Consider the following 20,781-nt stretch of genomic DNA (forward strand, 5'->3'; position numbering starts at 1 on the left):
GACATTTCATATCTGAAACTGTTTGACATGTTTAGAACTGACACTAACTTATTCCAAGCACATTAACGGGTATTTGAAAAATCTAGGAAGTACACAGATATTGTAAAAGAAAAAAAAAGAGTGTGTGTGTGTGTGTGTGTGTGTGTGTGTGTGTGTGTGTGTGTGTGTGTGTGTTTTTTTTTGTGGTTTTAGGGCGCACAACTTCAATGGTCATTAGCGCCCTGACTACTCTAAAAATGCACCGCGAGCCACAAGTTGACAACAACAACTAAAAGGAAAAACACAATAAAAGACAGACTGACAGGCATAGGATTAAAAAACTTCATCAAATGTCCTTAGCGAGGTGTGTCAAATTGATAAAACAAAGAACACGAGCAGCTGCTCGTGGGTCATCCGCTAAAATGGCATCGAAAGTATTAGGCAGGTTAAGATCGAGGCGCAGTTGGTTAAGATCGGGACAGGACATTAAAATGTGTCTAACCGTCAGCAAGTGCCCACATGGGCAGAACGGCGCCGGCGCAGCCGTCAGCAGATGGCGATGGCTGAACCGGCAGTGTCCAATCCTTAACCTTGCTAAAACGACCTCCTCCCGCCGAGAAGGGCGTGAGGAGGACGTCCAAGCCACGGGAAGAGGTTTTAAGGCCCGAAGCTTGTTGTCGGTAAGTGCAGCCCAATCGGCATGCCACAGCGACACAACGCGCCGACAAATGACCCTGCTAAAATCGGACGAAGGGACACAACAAGAAGCTGTCCGAGGCTGGAGGACCGCAGCCTTGGCCGCGGCATCTGCAGCTTCGTTCCCAGGGATACCGACATGGCCAGGAACCCACATAAAGCTAACCGGCGGACCGACGTCCACCAGCCGCTGAAGAGAGCGTTGGATCCGGTGTACGAAAGGGTGAACCGGGTACGGATCACTGAGGCTCTGGATGGCGCTCAGGGAATCTGAGCAGATGACATAAGCTGAATGTCGGTGGCGGCAGATGTAAAGAACAGCCTGGTAGAGGGCAAAGAGCTCAGCTGTGAAGACCGAACAATGGTCATGGAGCCGGTATTGGAAACTTTGTGCCCCGACTATAAAGGAACACCCGACCCCGTCATTGGTCTTAGAGCCATCTGTATAAATGAAAGTCATGGTGATGAACTTCGAACGAAGTTCCAAGAAACGGGAGTGGTAGACCGAACTGGGGGTGACCTCTTTTGGGAGCGAGCTGAGGTCAAGGTGAACGCGGACCTGAGCCTGGAGCCAAGGTGGCGTGTGGCTCTCGCCCACTCGAAAGGTTGCAGGGAGTGAAAAATTAAGGTGTTGAAGGAGGCGACGAAAGCGAACTCCAGGGGGTAGCAGGGCAGAGACATACAACCTATATTGACGGTCAAGAGAGTCGTCAAAAAAGGAACGATAAGACGGATGGTCGGGCATTGACAGTAGCCGACAGGCATACCGACAAAGCAGTATATCGCGCCGGTAAGTGAGTGGCAATTCGCCAGCGTCAGCATGAAGACTCTCTACGGGACTGGTATAAAATGCTCCGATCGCAAGTCGTAAACCCCGATGTTGTATGGAGTTGAGGCGGCGTAAGATGGATGGCCGTGCAGAGGAGTATACGAAGCTCCCATAATCCAGCTTGGAGCGGACGATCGACCGATATAGACGAAGTAGGACGGTTCGATCCGCTCCCCACGACATACCACTGAGAACACGGAGGACATTTAAAGAACGGGTACAACGGGCGGCCAAATATGACACATGTGGAGACCAGCTAAGTTTCCTGTCAAAGGTAAGGCCTAAAAATTTGGTTGTCTCCACGATTGGGAGAGCAACGGGACCAAGTCGTAAGGACGGTGGGAGAAACTCTTTGTAGCGCCAGAAGTTAATACAGACCGTCTTCTCGGCAGAAAAACGGAAGCCATTGGCGACACTCCAGGAGTAAAGACGGTCAAGAGAACGCTGAAGACAGCGCTCCAGGACACGTGTACGCTGCGCGCTGCAATAGATGGTAAAATCGTCCACAAAAAGAGAGCCTGATACATCAGCTGGGAGGCAATCCATTATTGGATTGATCGCGATGGCGAACAGAGCGACGCTCAAAACTGAGCCCTGTGGCACCCCATTCTCCTGGCGAAAGGTGTCGGACAGGACAGAACCCACACGTACCCTGAACTGTTGATCCATTAAAAAGGAACGAATAAAAAGAGGGAGGCGACCGCGAAGGCCCCATGTATGCATGGTGCGGAGAATGCCCGCCCTCCAACAGGTGTCGTAAGCCTTCTCTAAATCAAAGAACACAGCCGCGGTCGGGCGCTTCCGCAAGAAGTTATTCATAATGAAGGTCGACAAGGTAACCAGATGGTCAACAGCAGAGCGGCGCCTACGAAATCCACATTGGACATTGGTAAGTAGGCGTCGAGACTCAAGCAGCCAAACCAATCGAGAGTTAACCATTTGCTCCATCACTTTACAGACACAGCTGGTAAGTGAGATAGGTCGATAACTGGAAGGCAAGTGCTTGTCCTTCCCCGGCTTAGGAATCGGGACAACAATAGACTCGCGCCAGCATGCGGGAACATGTCCCTCAATCCAGATGCGATTGTATGTACGAAGAAGAAAACCTTTACCCGCAGGAGAAAGGTTCTTCAGCATCTGAATATGAATAGAATCAGGCCCTGGAGCGGAGGACCGTGATCGGCCAAGTGCGGTTTCGAGTTCCCGCATGGTGAATGGGGCATTATAACTTTCACAATTCGAGGAGCAAAAGTCAGGTGGCCTAGCCTCCTCTGCCTGTTTGCGGGGGAGGAAGGCAGGGTGGTAATGAGCGGAACTCGAAACCTCGGCGAAAAAGCGGCCGAAGGCATTGGAGACAGCCTCAGGGGCCACAAGGACTTCATTCGCGACCTTCAAGCCAGAAACTGGGGAGTGGACCTTAGTGCCAGATAGCCGGCGCAGGCTACCCCAGACAACAGAAGAAGGAGTAAAACTGTTGAAGGTGCTTGTGAAAGCAGCCCAGCTGGCTTTCTTGCTTTCGTTAATAATACGACGACACTGAGCACGTAATCGTTTATAATTAATACAATTCGCCACTGTAGGGTGGCGTTTAAAGGTGCGTAAAGCACGTCGACGAGCACGTAAAGCGTCTCTACATGCTGCGGTCCACCAGGGGACCGGTACGCGACGTGGAGAAGAAGTAGGGTGAGGGATGGAATATTCAGCAGCAGCGAGAATGACTTCCGTGAGGTGTGCGACCTGACGATCGCAGCTTGTGAAGGTTTGATCCTGAAAGGTCGCCCTGGAAGAAAAGAGCCCCCAGTCTGCCTTGGAGATGGTCCAACTAGAGGAGCACGGAGAGGGAGTATGCTGCAGGAGATGGATAACACACGGGAAGTGGTCGCTCGAATAAGTATCAGCAAGTGCATACCACTCAAACCGGCGTGCAAGTTGGGGAGTACATATAGAGAGGTCTAAATGGGAATAGGTATGAGATGTGTCCGAAAGAAAAGTAGGGGCGCCAGTATTAAGGCAGACAAGATTGAGCTGGTTGAAAAGGTCTGCTAACAAGGAGCCCCTCGGGCAGGAGGCTGGAGAACCCCAAAGGGGATGGTGGGCATTGAAGTCTCCAGTTAACAAAAACGGTGCAGGTAGCTGAGCAATAAGTTGCATCATGTCTGCCCTGGTAACGGCAGATGACGAGGGAGTGTAAACGGTACAAAAGGAAAACGTAAAAGTGGGGAGAGTAATGCGGATGGCGACTGCCTGCAGGCCGGTGTGCAACGTGATGGGATCGTAGTAAATATCATCCCGGACCAGCAACATAACCCCTCCATGAGCTGGGATTCCTACCATAGGGGGTAGGTCAAAACGCACAGAGGTGTAGTGTGCCAAGGCAATGTGATCGCATGGGCGTAGCTTCGTTTCCTGGAGGGCTACGACGAGCGGACGATGCAAGCGGAGCAGCAACTTCAAGTCCTCTCGGTTGGAGCGAATGCTGCGAATATTCCAGTGAATAAGTGCCATCGTAAGAAAAGGAAGATGAGAGAAGGGGTCACCTCGAAGGCCGCTTAGGGCCTGGCTTCGAGCGAGCACTGCCGCCGCTATCAGTAGGCGGACAGTCATCGTCCATTGGGTCTATAGGGTCATCGGCCATCTCGGGAGGATGGCCGGGAGGGGGAGCTTCCTCCGCCGGTGAACGGCCAGATGTACGGCTACCGGCGATGCGGCCAGGCGAAACGGATGACGGCCTGGGGCGGCAACCGCTGGGTGGCGCAGGAGAAGAGATGCGCCGTGGCGGAGAAGGAGAACTGTGCTTCCTATGCGCCTTTTTGGAAGGACGTTTGGTGGAAGTACCGGTCGAAGGCTGGGAGGTCGAGGGACGGAGGAAGTCTGCACGGGATGGTTCCTTCTTGAAGGACCGTGCATCTGACTTCGGGGTCTTCGACTTAGCAGAAGCTGAGGAAGTGGCTGGTGTCTGTGGTGTGATGGGAGGAAGAGGAGACGTCGACCGCGCGATCTTAGCACTGGCCGAACGGACGACCGTGGTGCTGAAGGTCAGATTGCATGTCTGGGTTGCGACCTCCCGGGTAGTCCGAGGAGAGGCGAGGACAGTACTATATTTCCCCGCTGGGAGCAGCGTGGGCTTCCTACTAGCCAATAGCTTGCGAGCAGCCGAGGTGGACACTTTCTCTTTGACACGAATTTCTTGGATGCAACGTTCGTCCTTATAGACAGGACAGTCGCGGGAGGATGCGGCATGGTCACCCTGACAGTTCACACAATGAGGAGACGGAGGTGGACAGTCACCCTCATGGGCATCCCTGCCACAAGTGACACATTTAGCCGCATTGGAACAAGACTGTCGAGTGTGATTGAAACGCTGACACTGGTAGCAGCGCGTAGGTGTCGGGACATAGGGGCGAACAGAAATAACCTCGTAGCCCGCCTTGATGCGCGATGGCAGCTTAACACTATCGAAGGTCAAGAAGAGTGTCCGGGTCGGTACAAGGTCGTTGTTGACCTTTTTCATGACCCGATGGACAGCCGTCACGCCCTGCTCAGCGAGGAAAGATTGAAGCTCCTCGTCAGTCAATCCGTCGAGGGAGCTAGTATACACTACACCACGAGACGAATTCAAAGTTCGGTGGGCCTCCACCCGGACAGGGAACGTGTACAGGAGGGTGGCCCGAAGCAGTCTTTGTGCCTGAAAGGCACTCTCAGTTTCGAGTAATAAGGTGCCGTTACGCAACCTGGTACAAGATTTGACAGATCCGGCTATGGCATCAACGCCCTTCTGAATAACAAAAGGGTTGACAGAGGAAAAATCCTTTCCGTCCTCAGTGCGAGAAACTACGAGGAACTGTGGGGCAGGCGGTAGTACTTTTGTCACTGTTGGCTGGTCACGTTTCCGTTTTTGGGTCGAAGTCGAAAGCGATGGAGTAGAATCCATTGCGGAGGAATCCCCCATGATTGCCAGCGTCTCCGATGGCGCGCTCCTTCCTTGTGGGGACCCTCTCAGAGGGCACTCCCGCCTTAGGTGAATGTTTACACCTCAGGTCACACCTCCCGAGAAACAGACGGAGGGACCAATCGGCATGGTCAGAAGGTATCAGCTCAGGCAATCACCCCTCCCCGGGCCTGGCCTTTACCAGGGGGTACGCGCGTGCCTTACATGTCTACCCAGGGCGGGGACTTACGCGTTACCCCGTCACCGGCTACGCGTGCGAACGCGTGGGTCGGCCTTCAGACACGCACAGGGAGGAAGGAAGAAGAGGAAAAAGAAGAGAGAGAGGGAGAAAGAGGACAGACTGTCTCAAACGCCGAGGCGGAGACCAGAGAAGGCAAGGAGAAGAAGGCAATGAGAAGGCAAGGAGAAAAAGGCAAGGAGAAAAAGGCAATGAGAAGGCAAGGAGAAAAAGGCAATGAGAAGGCAAGGAGAAAAAGGCAATGAGAAGGCAAGGAGAAAAAGGCAATGAGAAGGCAAGGAGAAAAAGGCAATGAGAAGGCAAGGAGAAAAAGGCAATGAGAAGGCAAGGAGAAGTCAAGGGAAAGAGTAAGGAAGACAGTGAGGTGGAGAAGAGCAAAGAAAGGGACCAACAAAAGGAAGGAAGAAACGAGAAGTGAAAAACCAAAAAGACCACGATTATAGGTCGTGAAACCGTCCGTCTCCGGACGCAGGCGCTAACTACCCCCGTGAGGGGGATGGACTCCTTTTAGTCGCCTCTTACGACAGGCAGGAATACCTCGGGCCTATTCTAATCCCCGGACCCGCAGGGGTGTGTGTGTGTGTGTGTGTGTGTGTGTGTGTGTGTGTGTGAGAGAGAGAGAGAGAGAGAGAGAGAGAGAGAGAGAGAGAGTGGGGGGGGGGGGGGGGGGCACGCCATAGGACATTCAAGCCTGTCAAATATATGTAGATACACTAATGAAAATGGAATGTCGTGTGGCGAGAGCCTCCGGGCGGGTAGACCTGATTGCCTGGTGCAATACTTTGTGATGCCACTTCAGCGACTTGTGTGTCGATGAGGATGAAATGATGATGATGATGATGAAGACAACACCCAGTCCCTGAGTGGAGAAAATCTCCAGCCCAGCCAGGAATCAAACCCTGGCCCCCTGCATGACAAGTGGCATGTTATCCACTCAGCTATGATGGTGGACGATAAACCCAATGAAGATCTTTGCTTGATTCCAAGACGTATGGGAAAAAAAAGATGACAACCTGATGGAAGTTGATATCAAGAAGAATGTAGGAACAGCATGGGTGTATTTGCTGAATACAATGAATGGAAGAGTCCAGAGGCAGCCCTCATCCAGCAGTAAATAACAATGGACGATGGTGGTACTGAAAAATACATGCAAATAAAATTTTATTTGCCTTATATTCAGTATCACGATAGTGGATGTGAAATTATTAACTCGGTAACTTTCTTCTACCTATAGCTCAAGATTTTTTTCCCTACTAAGCTGAAGTCTCAGTTATCTCTATGACTTTAGCCTTTAAAATTATACAAGATGAGAGCAAGTTGTTTTCAACATGTGACAATACAACTCAAAGTTCTCTTTTACTTTCTCAGTGTTACAGATTTTACAAAAAATGTTGATAGTACAGGAGAAAGCTCAATATGCAGACTAGTCTATAAAGATGAAGTCCAGTACCCAAGCAACGATACTTTCAGACACAGTATAACCACCATCCTGACTGACTATTTCAGCTTAGCAGACATCATTTATGGACACGAGGTAGTGTTTTCCATAAACAAGAGGTGGGTTGCCCAACTGCCTCACAGACCACCAGGAAAAGGGGTTTGGCAGGAGTTTACAAGGACAACGAAATTATTGCAAATGACAACCAGACAGTTGTAAATGCCATGGCTAACACTGCACAAAGTGCAGCTGCTCAAAGCACTAAATGTAACAGACAAACCTAAAAGTGAACAGTTTCCAGTGGACAAGTTATCCAAAACCGACATAAACAATGACTTTTTGGAAAAGACTTGTTTCTGTGATAAGTTAACTTTTCATGTATCTGACAAACTGAACAGATAGAACAAGATCTGAAACTTACATGCAACAAACTTGGAAATAAAGACACTTGCAGAGGATAGTGAAAAATTGGGGAAAAGAACTGTTGCTGGCAATCTAAGTACTGAAGAGGAGGAGGAGGAGGAGGAGGAGAAAGAATCAGTGTCTCCTCATCTTACAAATGAAATACAGACTGCCAATTGTGTGGTGCAAAGTTATACGCAATTGCTTTGTCCATTCTTGTTCAATGTGCCTACTGTCAACACTATTTACCTGGGCATGTTACAAGTGTGTGCTGTACCACAACTGGAACACCTGCAATCTATTTGAAGTCCTACTTCAGCAGATGGCGGCACTACCTCATTCATTCTTGACTCTATCAATTTCTGAAGGATAAGTTTCTTGATAGACAGACTGAATTAAATGGTTCTATTTGGTAGCTGCCACCATAATTTGGTCTCATGCCACTAGACTGCTTCCGAAGGGGTTTTATATGCTCTAGTGTACTGAACCAACATTATTGACAGGGCTGGAAGGCATGCATCTGTAACACATTTATGTCAGTGTGGAGTTCGTGGGTTGTACATGGACAGAAACTGAATACCAATTAACATTGTCTGTGTCTTTGCCAAAGAACACAATGACATGTATTAATGAGGGAACAAAACTTTAAGAGTTATCTTGACACTTGTTGAAAACCATCTGTTATTATATGAAACAGTTCTACAGTTATTAAAATCTAGAACTGTAAAGATAATTCATGGAAACCCTGTATTATATGTATACATCAGGAAAATTCCCCAGGCTAATGCTGAAAATAAATGAAGCAGAGTGCAGCATATGTACTGTATCAATATTTTCTAAAGGCCTTGGATTACCATGCACTTACACAAGTAGGGGTACCCTTGAAATGTGGGACTGAGATATTTCAAATTTTACAGTCAAAATAATTTTTGTAATTACAGACAGCTGTTATAGTGAGTAGTGATCATAAGGAAGTTTTTAAGCAACAAAGGTGACAAACACTAACATCAACATATCCATTATCAGTATAACTTACATACTTACAATTTTTTTAATATGTTTAAAATTATCATGAAAACAAAAATTACATACCATTATTCAAAAAGGATACGAATGACTTGTCTATCATCTGGTTGACTAGTTATAGCATGAATTATTGGGAAACTGAACTTTCCTTCAGTCAGGTCCTCACAAAAGCTCTTATTTTCTGAATACTGTGGATAACAATATTATACTGATACAGAATGGTTATTTTTTTTAATCACAAAACTAAAAAAAGAATGACAATTTTTAATGGTTTAAAAATAATACACCACTGTAATCATACAAATTTGTATCTAGTATGACTAGACTGACAGTAACATGTAATAGATTACAGATTTTGCAAGCATGTGGTGCTATTCACAACAAATGGGAACACGAAATTGATACATAAGATTGCACGTTACGAGGTGGAAAAAAAAAACATTAAAAATAATACTAATGGAGAACCAGTAGACCATTAAAGTGGAAATTCAAAGTAAATACAATGGATAATTGAATGCAAATTTTGTAAAATATACTGGAAGATTTATCTGCAATCATTGGATGCTACAAAACATTTACCCATAATAAGAATTTTTGTTGTTTATAGCTTACAACAGCCTGCTCTGTTTACTTTTATTGCTGTTTGAGAAATATGTCTTTTTTTTTTACAACATCTAAAAAACAAAGGCATACAAATTTGCTGTCAACATGGTTACTATAAGCTGTGTACTATGTGCCAAGCAATGAATTTCCCCACAGCTGAACATGAAAGGACAGGTTGGAGTTTGGTCATATGTCAGCACATGGCTACAATGTCAGGAACTGTCACAAAGGCATACAGTCTGCTGTGCAGTGGAATTGTCATAGCTCTTGAGATGCTACAAATTTTGTAGTATTCATCATATGCTTTTTTCAGCACTCCTTGTTCTGACAGATGAGTCAATATCCCATTTCCTTTCCTTTAAGCATTTGTTCCTTTTAAATCTACTTTTTTCTTCCATTAAGTGTCACTTCTTTGAAAATAACTGCACTGGTTTCATGTGCAAAGGTGTTGACAATGTACAGAGACACACAGAATAAGGGGAATGTTTGAAATGAGTAGTGGCAGCCATGGGCAGGTTCATGACGGCGAGTAAAATGCCTGCCACTTCAGGAATCATGGATCAGTGTAACGGACAACAGTGTGCGTCAAGCATTAAAATGTTTTATAAAAACAATGACAGTTTGGTAATGGCACAGAGGGAGTTTTGATGTTTTTATAATTTTGGACATCATGATGCGATTCCATTGAAACATGCGATAAAATGTTGGATTAATAACTTTGAAGAGACTGGATCTGCCCTTGTAAAGAAACCAACAGGATGACCAAGAAGTGTGCATTCTCCAGCGAACATTGATGTTGTGAGCGAGTCTGTCTTACCGAGCCCACGGCATTCAATTTGTAAGCAAGCAACAGTGGTTGGAATGTCCGGGAAGAGAGTTTGCAGCATTCTTCACCTTGATTTAAAATTTCATTCGTACAAACTACAGATGATGCAACAACTGAAGGACAGCTATTACCGGTTATGATTAGGATTCCGTCAACAAATGATAAAAAAAAATAAAAATAAAAAAAATAAACAATGATGATGAATTTCTAAACAAGTTATGGATGTCAGATGAGACACATTTCCATCTCACAGATTATGTGAATAAACAGAGCTACTATTACTGGGTAAACACAAATCCTAATGACATTCATGAGTGTCCTTTACATACTAGTAAAGTAACAGTATGGAGTGATGTTCCATCACATGCGATTATCAGACCATATTTTTTTGCAAATGAACACAACTCCAACTGTTATGCGGAGATGTTACAAACTTTTGTTAGACCTGAATTGCACAACTTTCCAAATGTTCAAGAAGACTGGTTTCAACAGGACGGAGTGACATCACACACTGCACGGCAATCAATGGCATATGTGCAAGAATTGTTTGGTAACTGTGTGATCTCCTGATTCAATAACAGTCCCTGGCCCCCTAGATCACCGGATTTATCCGTTTGTGATTTTTTCTTGTGGGGCTACCTCAAGAGCAAAGTCTACACAGCTCGACCAAGAACCCTGGATGAGTTAAAACAGAGAATTCAGGATGCAATGCACAGTATCCCAGCTGAGGTGTTGCAGCAGTCAATGAGGAATCTCAACAGCAGATTTCATGAATGTATTCGTACAGGACGACACCACCTAAATCATGTAATTTTTTAAAATGATAAATGCCATCAATGTTTCGTACATGGCAAAGTTGTGAGGTTTCAGAATGTAAGGTTTCAATTACCATGAATGCAATTTCTTTCCTTCATCACTTCTAGTTTTATTCAATTGTGGAATGTTCCTGTTTTTTTGTGTCATCCTGTATTATAATGTCCAATTATTGTTATATCATTTCAATTCGTCAATGTTCAATCAATTATATTTCACAATATTGACTATTTCACTTCTAAACTTATATTCAACAAGACAGTTATTGGTGCGTGCTGCAGTATAGTTCTGGTGGTGGTTACAAATGATGTGCTGAATTTGATCTGCCATGAAGTCCTAAATCCAATCACAAAGCCAGTCTGACATTCCACTAGGTTTCATTCTGTTCACTAACAGTGCAGGCCATTATCAAATACCTTCAAGAAGTCAGGGAACCTGGCATAAACCTGAGTACCATTATGTAAATGTAGATTATCCACAGTGCTCTGGTTCTCAAGGATGAACAGGGGGCACCGAGTTTCCAAGATGTCTGTTTGAAAAATAACTGTTAATTTTCCTGTAGGAGTCGTAACGCGTGAGGATAAAAAAACATGTTCCATAATCCAGCAACAGACCGATGTTAGAAGCATAGGTGAATAAACAGGTTCTTCTGTGTAATGACATTCTTGAACTTCTGACCACATTAGTTCTGAGTAAGACTTCAAGCTTTCAATGATTAGCATCACTGTCTTCGCCAAGAGCAGCTGAGTGCTGTGGCTACTGCTGTTGTGGCATTATGTAGCAAAGCAATAGCTTCTAACTGGTCAACAGACATTATAATTACATCAAGCTGCCACAGAGGTGTCAATGTCTACATTAGTAGCACCATCACTCCCATGGGAACATAAAAAACTCAGTCTGTTTCTCTGTTTCTACTGAGTATTAAGTTCAGTCCACATACCACCAAGATTGTTTACACTATCCCAGATGAAGCTGATCTCTCACATTCTAATTTAGTTTAATTTTTAATTAAATTTGGCTCTATTTTGTCCATCTTCATGTTATCATTACGTAGATGACATGTTTATGGAATGACCACATGGTGTCAAAGCTCTTCAGCAGTGCCTTGAGCCATGAAATACTTATGCCCAAACATCCAGTAGACTGGGGAGACAAAGAGAGAAGGAAAGTTGCCATTTTTAGATGTTCTGGAACAACAAACATGAGCTGGGCATCTCAGCCACTCTGTACAGCAAGATGACATACACCGATCCATACCTCAGAGTGTAAGCCTCCAACCATCCAGTCCAGAAGAAAGCCAGTTTAAATGCACTGGCATACAAAGATAAAACTGTTTGTGATGAGGATCACTTGGATTCCAAAATGAATCATCTGTAGTATTTGTTCTGACAGAATTTCTATGGGGCATGTGATATAAAACAACAGAAATGTGGAAACACTGAAAAATCACATGATGATTCGTTTACTGTGATCCTTCATTTCTGCAATAATACATGTAATAAAACAGGCAGGGTCCTAGGAATAGTCCTAGAATCAAGATCTATTTGGGAAATGCTACAACTGGTTAAGGCCAGTTTCAGCCTCGGGGTCACTGGGATTTATAATACCCTTGTGCGTGTGGAAGCATTGGGAAGCCCATCTGTATCATTTGCAAATGCTTTATACAGCATCAACAGGAGATTTTAAAAAATCATGAATTTGAGAAATCAGCAGTTGCTGAACACTACATCAAAAATAAGCACACGATACTGTTTGAAGACACTTTTGTCCCAGGCTTATACATACTGTGTTTCTGTTATTAAAGATGCATAGAAATTAGAACATATAAGACTAAGTTTATCTGGGACAGCAGTTATAATATTAGTGGTGCATGGAAATGAGCTCTCAACACTGAAAAGAAACAGAAATTCTCCAAACTTTTTACACTCCTATGGGAGCTGTGGCGCCATCAGCACAGACACTGACACCACTATGGCAGCCTGATGTAATTATAACATACACCAAACATTTAGAAGCTTTCCATGCGCTCTACATGGCCACCAAGGGAGCAGCTAGATGCTTTTGACTAAAAAAATCTTGAGGTTTTATCTTGAACTGACATGTCATGAAGCCTGAGAATGTTTTATCCAAGAACGTCATTCTCAGGAGTGTTCTTTCATAGGATCTATACAGAATCTTATATATGTTGATTGTAATTAAAATCTGCTACAGTAAAGGAAAGAACGTTAACTTAGACAGGATCAACATCATCTATTCTATTGCTTATTAATACTGGTGTTGAAACGGACAACAACAAAAAGAATGCCAAAGTACTGAATTCAGTTTTCCAGAGTTGTTTTCCTGTGGAAAATTGTTATATGGTTTCTCTAACAATCTTCATATTATTGGCTAAAGGCAACTTCTGAGATAAGTTACTGCAGAATAGAAAATTGATGGACACTGTTTATCAACTGGAATTGGCTAGTACATAAATCACTGTCTCTCTTTAGTGCAGTTCAATTTGTGGCCCTCATGTCCACTAATCTTTTTCCACGTAGGCCTATGTTTCTCATGACCTTAAGGGAAATCAACAGCTGTAACTCATGGAAAAAGTTCAAAAACTTGCAAAGCTTTCTTTCAATTTTGTCTACTTGTCATAGCAAACACCGTGCAATGCTTAATCTCTCTTCTTACTTCATTACGATGTCTGCTTTCTAACACAGTTACATTTTTATAATACCTCATATGACAGAGTATTTGCTAAACCGCCTTAAGCATATTTTGGATGTGAGCCAACTACATAAACACGATTAGTGGGGTCTGCATAATTTTTCCGATAACAGAACCAATCTTACCACAACATTGCTATTAGGTGCTGTGCGTGAGACCAATCAGTGAAGTCAGTAAACTTCATGTAATGCAGCAAGACTGATCACACTGGTATGCTGCTGTTCAAAATATCAAGCCACCGGTAACATCATTATTGAAAATATTTGTCACAGCTTGTAAACAAATATTATTAAATGAAGAGTTAATGTTACTAACAACTTTTAATCACTGTTTGTAATTTTAAACTTTATTTTCTTCATATTTTTGTAATACTATATTTTTCCTTACATTTATTGTAATATATTGAGGCCACAGCTTTATTGATGAGGATGCATGAGTAGCATCACTCCGAGTTTGAGCATCTTAGGCTGCCTTCACACTTTGTGCCAGGATGGATCGGGATGTACTGGATCAGCCTATGCCTCACCAGCACAAGCTACCATCCGGAGTATTCATCCAGGGTGTTCACACTGCTCACTGGGCCAAGGCAGCGGACAGGAGGGAAATCCACTTCTCCGATTTTCACGTTTTAAAAAACTGTTGACGGTATATAAGGCTACACCACACTGTTTTACAAATTTGCTTTTTCCTTACAAGTTTCACTTCCATTATGAAAAAAGAAAACATTTTCATTACATGTGAATTTTTAGTTCCATAACATTTCTCAGTTGATTCTGCAGAAAGTGCGAGGCTAAAAAAATCTGAATTTTTTTTACACATGATAGCGTAGCATCTTAGCTTCTTAATAAGCCCTTCCCTTTTCACAACCCATGAGTCAATCATTGTGAAATGATGCTATTTGTGAAGCATGTGCACTTTAATTACAAATCTTGAATTAAACTCTAAGAGCACATAGCTTACTTTTCAATAATTTTTTCAACATACATTATTGCAAGTGAAATATAGCTAAAAGTACAAAACAATTTTTGAAATGGCAGTGACACTTATCTGTCTCCTTTCACAAGAAAATGTGAGTTATTCAGTGGTTTCAATGCTGCAATCACAAGCCTATGGAGCTTGCACAGGTTTGGTGTAGTTCGAACACTACATGATTGAAAAGCAAATTACTGGCGATCAATGCAGGCCTAATATTGGACCCTCATGTGATTTTATTCATCCATGTTCAGCCAATTCCAAATCCCTTAAGTTTTCCCTCAGCAACACCCGATTACACTGGACAGTCATATGATACGGTTTTACACAACAGACCACATTTTGTGCTATAAAAGATTGGCTATTATTTGTGGTCTATACCCTACAATTAGTAGCATGCACACTTTGTATATGGAACTAGAAGAGAAGAAACTTTACTGTGGATGGACTATGATAAAAGCCTGCAACATTCTACTTAATTTCTTTCCAGTTGGAGACAAATAATGGAAGATGCCAAAAAATATAATTGTATTTATAGATGTTTCTACAGCTAAGTTCACTAATATGTAACAATTTCCGTTTTGAAATTTTCACTTTTGCTTTTCTGGGAGTGTAATCTCACAAGTTTATTTAATAATTTTGTCAATTTTTGTTTTTTATTCCAGTCTTTGATCACAATATCAATTCTTCTGACGACGATCGGTTTCAGTCCATAATGACCATCCTCAGATCTTTTCTACACCATGTCCTAAGGTGATAAGGCTATAATCGCATTGTCAAAACATATAGTCAGCACAGCATCGTCACATAGATCTAAAATAAGGTGTAGAATAGGCCACATTATTGCTACTGGCTACTGAAGTAGCCAGTAGCAATAATGACTGTGTGGACGATATGGCCTAAACCTTAGTTTAGATCTATGTGATGATGCTGTGCTGACTATATGATTTGAAAATGCCATTATGGCCTTATCACTTGACGACAAGGTGTAGAAAAGATCTGAGGATGGTCATTACAGACTGAAACCAGTCATTGTCAAAAGAGCTGATATTGTTATCAAAGACAGGAATAAAATTAAAAAAAAAAAAAAAAACACATTTGACAGTATTGGATGACTGTTCGTATATGTGACTATGTCGCAGCTGGTGAAATAATTTTGTGGTTTAGACAGACTCTATCTCCACTTTTTAGAGAACCGTGGAAAGCTCTTAGGAATAACAAATGTAGGAAAGTTCTGGTAGAGTGTATGCACTTTTGGATTAAAGGCGATGACTCTTCAACAAGCACAAGCATTTAGTTGTTGACAAGGAAAAACACAAAGAAAGAAAACTTGCTAGCTTTTGAGCTTTAAAAATGATTACTCCAAAATATAGCAAGTTTTCTTTCTTTTTGTGTTTGCCTATCAAAGACTCAATGCTTCTGCTTTTTGGTGAGTGCTCTCCTTCAATCTAAAAATATGTATATTCTTATGAATAATATTTCTACCAGAAAGTTCATATTATGAACCATGGGCAAGTGGAACTATATTTCAATGGACTTCTCTCTGAACTGCTTGATCTCATCTTGGGAAATTTTTAAAATCTCGTGTCTCTCTCTAAGGAGATTCCATTTAGATTTTTCTGTTTTAACAGAATCAAGGAAGGAAAATTATGGTTTAATGCTTGTTAACCTTGAGGTCATTAGAAACAATTAACAGAAAGAATAATGGCCTGGTTCAGCATACCCTCAAACACTGCAGAGCAGGTAAACAATTAACTACTGACTGATCAACTGATGCAAGTGTGCATGTTATTGTTCCTTCCTCTCCCTCCACTCCCGGGCTGACCTGCACCAGCAAGGCCCCACTCTTCCACAGCTGATGTGCAAGGTCATACATAATAAAGGTGCAGCCTTCAGTTATTCACCATCAGTCAGTCTGTGCTACTGCACAGATCAATGACTTTATTATTTTACTGGTACTGTTTTCACAGTGCTGTGACTCATCAAGCTATGGACTTGCCCATGGAAAGAGACATACATATAGGCGAGTTCCTTTCTTTACATGAAGAATAACAAAACTTTTCAAAATTTCGAAACAGAATGCAAATTTTCACGGGAGTATAACAGCAACAGAAAAGTTGCAAATAACAATACGGCAAGACAAATTAGTGTACAACAATCATTGTTTGCAAGTAGAACTTTGTACAGAACCAACAGCCTTCAATTCATTATAATCAAGCACTTGTATTTTAACAAATGGTTTCCTCTGAAGAGGAAAAGAGTTAATTGAGTCCCACTATTTTTTTCCTTTCTTATACATGATTCCACTGGTGCCAGTAACAACTTCTCAGAATGATTTGCTTCATACTGTGACACACGCAGACTGATACGTGAAAATTCTTGAGATAATGCCATTTGGCTCACTGTTTCTGCTTCCACTGACAAGGAGCTCTTAGAATTAAGATATATTACGAAATTCATGTGGTGAAACTGCATTTCAATGGGCTTGTCCCTGCACCACCTGACCTCATTTTGGTAAGTTTTAAGATGTTCTCTGTATCTGTCTTTAAGGTTTTTACATTTCGATTTCATCATTTTAATGATCAATAGCAGTGTGTAAGAAAATATGGTTCTTTAGTTTCCTATTGTTATAGATGTATGAAAGTAAATGGACTCAGTAAATGTAGCTGGGCTAATTAACTTTTCATGTATCATTACCACAATTGTAATTTTACCTCACTTACTGTGAAATGAGAAGGAACTACTTTAGAAAGATTAACTTGTTCAGCAACATTTCTGATGAAAACAGACAGGAGACATCTGACATGTTCACTGCAGAAGCTGAAGCATGGCTTCACTGGCCAGCACTGTAAATATTAAATATTGTGAATGGCATTGGGCATGACACAGCCCTTGCCATCTGCTCATGGCCTGGTCGTCAGTGTGAACATTGCAATGCAAAACAAAAGGTTTGACAGCCCGGTGCATCACAGCCCAGCCCAGCATATCTTGGCCCGATGCATCATGGCCCACTCCAGCATGTCTCGGCCCAGGATGCAGTGTGAACAGTCCTTTAGAAGCAATTCCTACTGCAATTATAGCAATAAAATAGATTCGTGGATGAAATGTGGAAATATTAGTTCTCAACAGATCAAAATTTGAATTATAGGAGATGTTTATTATTTCAAGAGGTTATTTTTCTTAGTAGTCAATTATTCCCTAGCCAGTTATAAGGTGATTTTGAAGCAGTGTGGTATGAGCAAGAAGCCTCCCAACAGTTTTGGGTCTTGACTTGTTGGAAACAAGCAGGTTGGTTATTTCAGAGAGAAAAGATTAATTTGGAAAGGCTATCAATGTCAGCCACTACTTCAAAATTATACAGGGAATATGAACAGTGTTCAGTCAGTTCAACTGTTCAAATGGCTCTGAGCACTATGGGAATTAACTTCTAAGATCATCAGTCCCCTAGAACTTAGAACTAATTAAAGCTAACTGACCTAAGGACATCACACACATCCATGCCCTAGGCAGGATTCGAACCTGCAACAGTAGCGGTCGCGCGGTTCCAGACTGTAGCGCCTAGAACCGCTCGGCCACCCCGGCCGGCTCAGTTCAACTGTACTGGAGTTTCCTTAGGAAAATATTATTACCATATTTAATGTAGAACAATCACATGTGTACAGAACTTCCCCTTTCAAATGTCTGTTGTTACCCAGTTCTCCTCATTGGATACTGTAAAGTCAACTCCCTTATTCTGGCCTCACTGAGAATTCTATTCTCCCTCACCTTACCTAGTCTCTGAGTAAGTGACAGTGATTCTGAAAATATGGCATTTACTATCCTCCTCTCTTTGTACTGCAAGCAGCCTTTTCTGAATAGAAACTTATTATGTATTGCCTTACTAAGATAGTTTTGGTCTTGATAGGTATTTATTATTATTATTATTATTATTATTATTGACTTTTTTTCTCAGACTTAGTCTGGTTAAAAATGGAACGTGACGCGGACCTCGGTCAAGCGTGACTTCCTTGTAACTGTATGGTATATGTTATATTGCATTTAGGAACTTTCGGGTAATTGAACATGTATCAATAATTACAGATTTTTGTAGTTGTATATATATGTTTGGATGTAGCTGTATTGCATTGATGTACTGGTGAATATTGTGAGGTATGACTCCTGTAGTTGATAGTATAATTGGGATAATGTCGACTTTATCCTGATGCCACATGTCCTTGACTTCCTCAGCCAGTTGGATGTATTTTTCAATTTTTTCTCCTGTTTTCTTCTGTATATTTGTTGTGTTGGGTATGGATATTTCAATTAGTTGTGTTAATTTCTTCTTTTTATTGGTGAGTATTATGTCAGGTTTGTTATGTGGTGTTGTTTTATCTGTTATAATGGTTCTGTTCCAGTATAATTTGTATTCATCATTCTCCAGTACATTTTGTGGTGTGTACTTGTATGTGGGAACATGTTGTTTTATTAGTTTATGTTTTATGGCAAGTTGTTGATGTATTATTTTTGCTACATTGTCATGTCTTCTGGGGTATTCTGTATTTGCTAGTATTGTACATCCGCTTGTGATGTGATCTACTGTTTCTATTTGTTGTTTGCAAAGTCTGCATTTATCTGTTGTGGTATTGGGATCTTTAATAATATGTTTGCTGTAATATCTGGTGTTTATTGTTTGATCCTGTATTGCAATCATGAATCCTTCCGTCTCACTGTATATATTGCCATTTCTTAGCCATGTGTTGGATGCGTCTTGATCTATGTGTGGCTGTGTTAGATGATACGGGTGCTTGCCGTGTAGTGTTTTCTTTTTCCAATTTACTTTCTTTGTATCTGTTGATGTTATGTGATCTAAATTATTATTATTATTATTATTTTTATTATTATTATTATGTTTGGTTGGTTGGTTGGGTTCGGGGGGAGAGGGCCAAACAGTGAGATCATGAGTCCCTTCAGTTTCGATAAGGATGGGGAAGGAAGCCGGTCGTGCCCGTTGAAAGGAACCACCCTGGCATTTGCCTAAACTAATTTAGGGAGATCACAGAAAACCTAAATCAGTACGGCTAGACATGGATTTGAACCGTTGTCCTCGCAAATGCGAGTCCAGTGTGCTAACAACTATGGCACCTTACTCAGTAGTGCATTTTTGTTTTGTTAACTTTGAGAAAGAACATCACCAACACGCTTAGCTGCAAGTCCATTCTTGTTTGCTTGCCTGTCTATTAGATCACTGATGTTCAAAGATGGTGCTGGATGCAAAAACAGTACTTTTAACTGTTACTGAGTTATTCACAATTAGAAACATGTTGCAGGCTGGCTAGGCTGTTCCAAAATTGCTCCATGGGACAAGGGCCCCCATGGTTGCCCCTCAATGTGCTTGCAGGCAGAGACAGGTAGTGTAGGCTAACTGCCAGATGGTTGTACTAAACACATTTCGCGCAAGCTGTGTGGCCATCCATGACTGTATACAACTGTATACGCTATGGTCCAGCTGCATGACGTCCCGCACATTAACTGTTTACCCACCCTTACCCACCTGTGCCTGTGTCTGCTGGTGGGCATGTGAGCTGGAACAGCCTATTATGAGATAGCCTTAAACATATGAGCCTGAAAATATGAATAAAGAAGCTCAGTGCCCTAAAAATGAGATTTCACAATACTTCTACATTTACAATTGTTGATAAATTGAATTTTCCTTTAAATGCCAATTTTTATTTCTCTATCAGGGAAACAAAAGACAACTTCTTTGCTTACATACACTATTTCATGAGATTAAAAAATAGATAAACAAACAAATAAATAAACACTAACAAATGTTTTTTGATCATAACATACAGACAACAAGAGAGAACAGGATTTGTTATGTAACTAAGAAAAGTTGCTGTGATACACATTTCTGATAAATGTGTGTCATTATAAAGAGGAGAAAATGGTTACATAATTTAGGCAATGAACATCAACAAAAGTCATATTTTTCTTCACTGTAGTTATGTGACAGTTCTATTATTATCCAAACACATAAATTCCTCTTACCTCTTGTAAGCACAGATTGCAGTAATCATCCCTTATTTGGAAGTATAATCCTAATACAGCAGCCAGTTTTGTGAAGTCAGCTTTGTTTTCACTAAAGAGCTGCATCAACCTAATTGCTAGCATAAATAATCCACCAGTTTCTGTAAAATAATAAAAAAAGCTTATTTAGCTTCATCCTGAAACTATTCCTCTAATGAAAACTTTTAAAATGTATAAATACTAACACAAAGGATTACAGAAGAAACTTAATTTTGTTTCTTCGTTCACAATTTAT

General features: G+C 42.0%; 1 protein-coding gene across 2 annotated transcripts in view; it reads right to left on the reverse strand.

Moving 5' to 3' along the window:
- LOC126091066 (terpene synthase) overlaps window positions 1-20,781 on the reverse strand; it is a 53,700-nt gene that overhangs the window by 16,122 nt on the left and 16,797 nt on the right. For both annotated transcript variants that reach the window (XM_049907034.1, XM_049907033.1), the window contains exons 4-5: window positions 20,508-20,647; window positions 8,643-8,745 (exon numbers count right to left, since the gene is read on the reverse strand). In XM_049907034.1, coding sequence (XP_049762991.1) covers window positions 8,643-8,745; window positions 20,508-20,647 — 243 coding nt within the window. The remainder of the gene's footprint in view (window positions 1-8,642; window positions 8,746-20,507; window positions 20,648-20,781) is intronic.

This window comes from Schistocerca cancellata, chromosome 1 (genome assembly GCF_023864275.1).
Source record: "Schistocerca cancellata isolate TAMUIC-IGC-003103 chromosome 1, iqSchCanc2.1, whole genome shotgun sequence".
Lineage (NCBI taxonomy): Eukaryota > Metazoa > Arthropoda > Insecta > Orthoptera > Acrididae > Schistocerca > Schistocerca cancellata.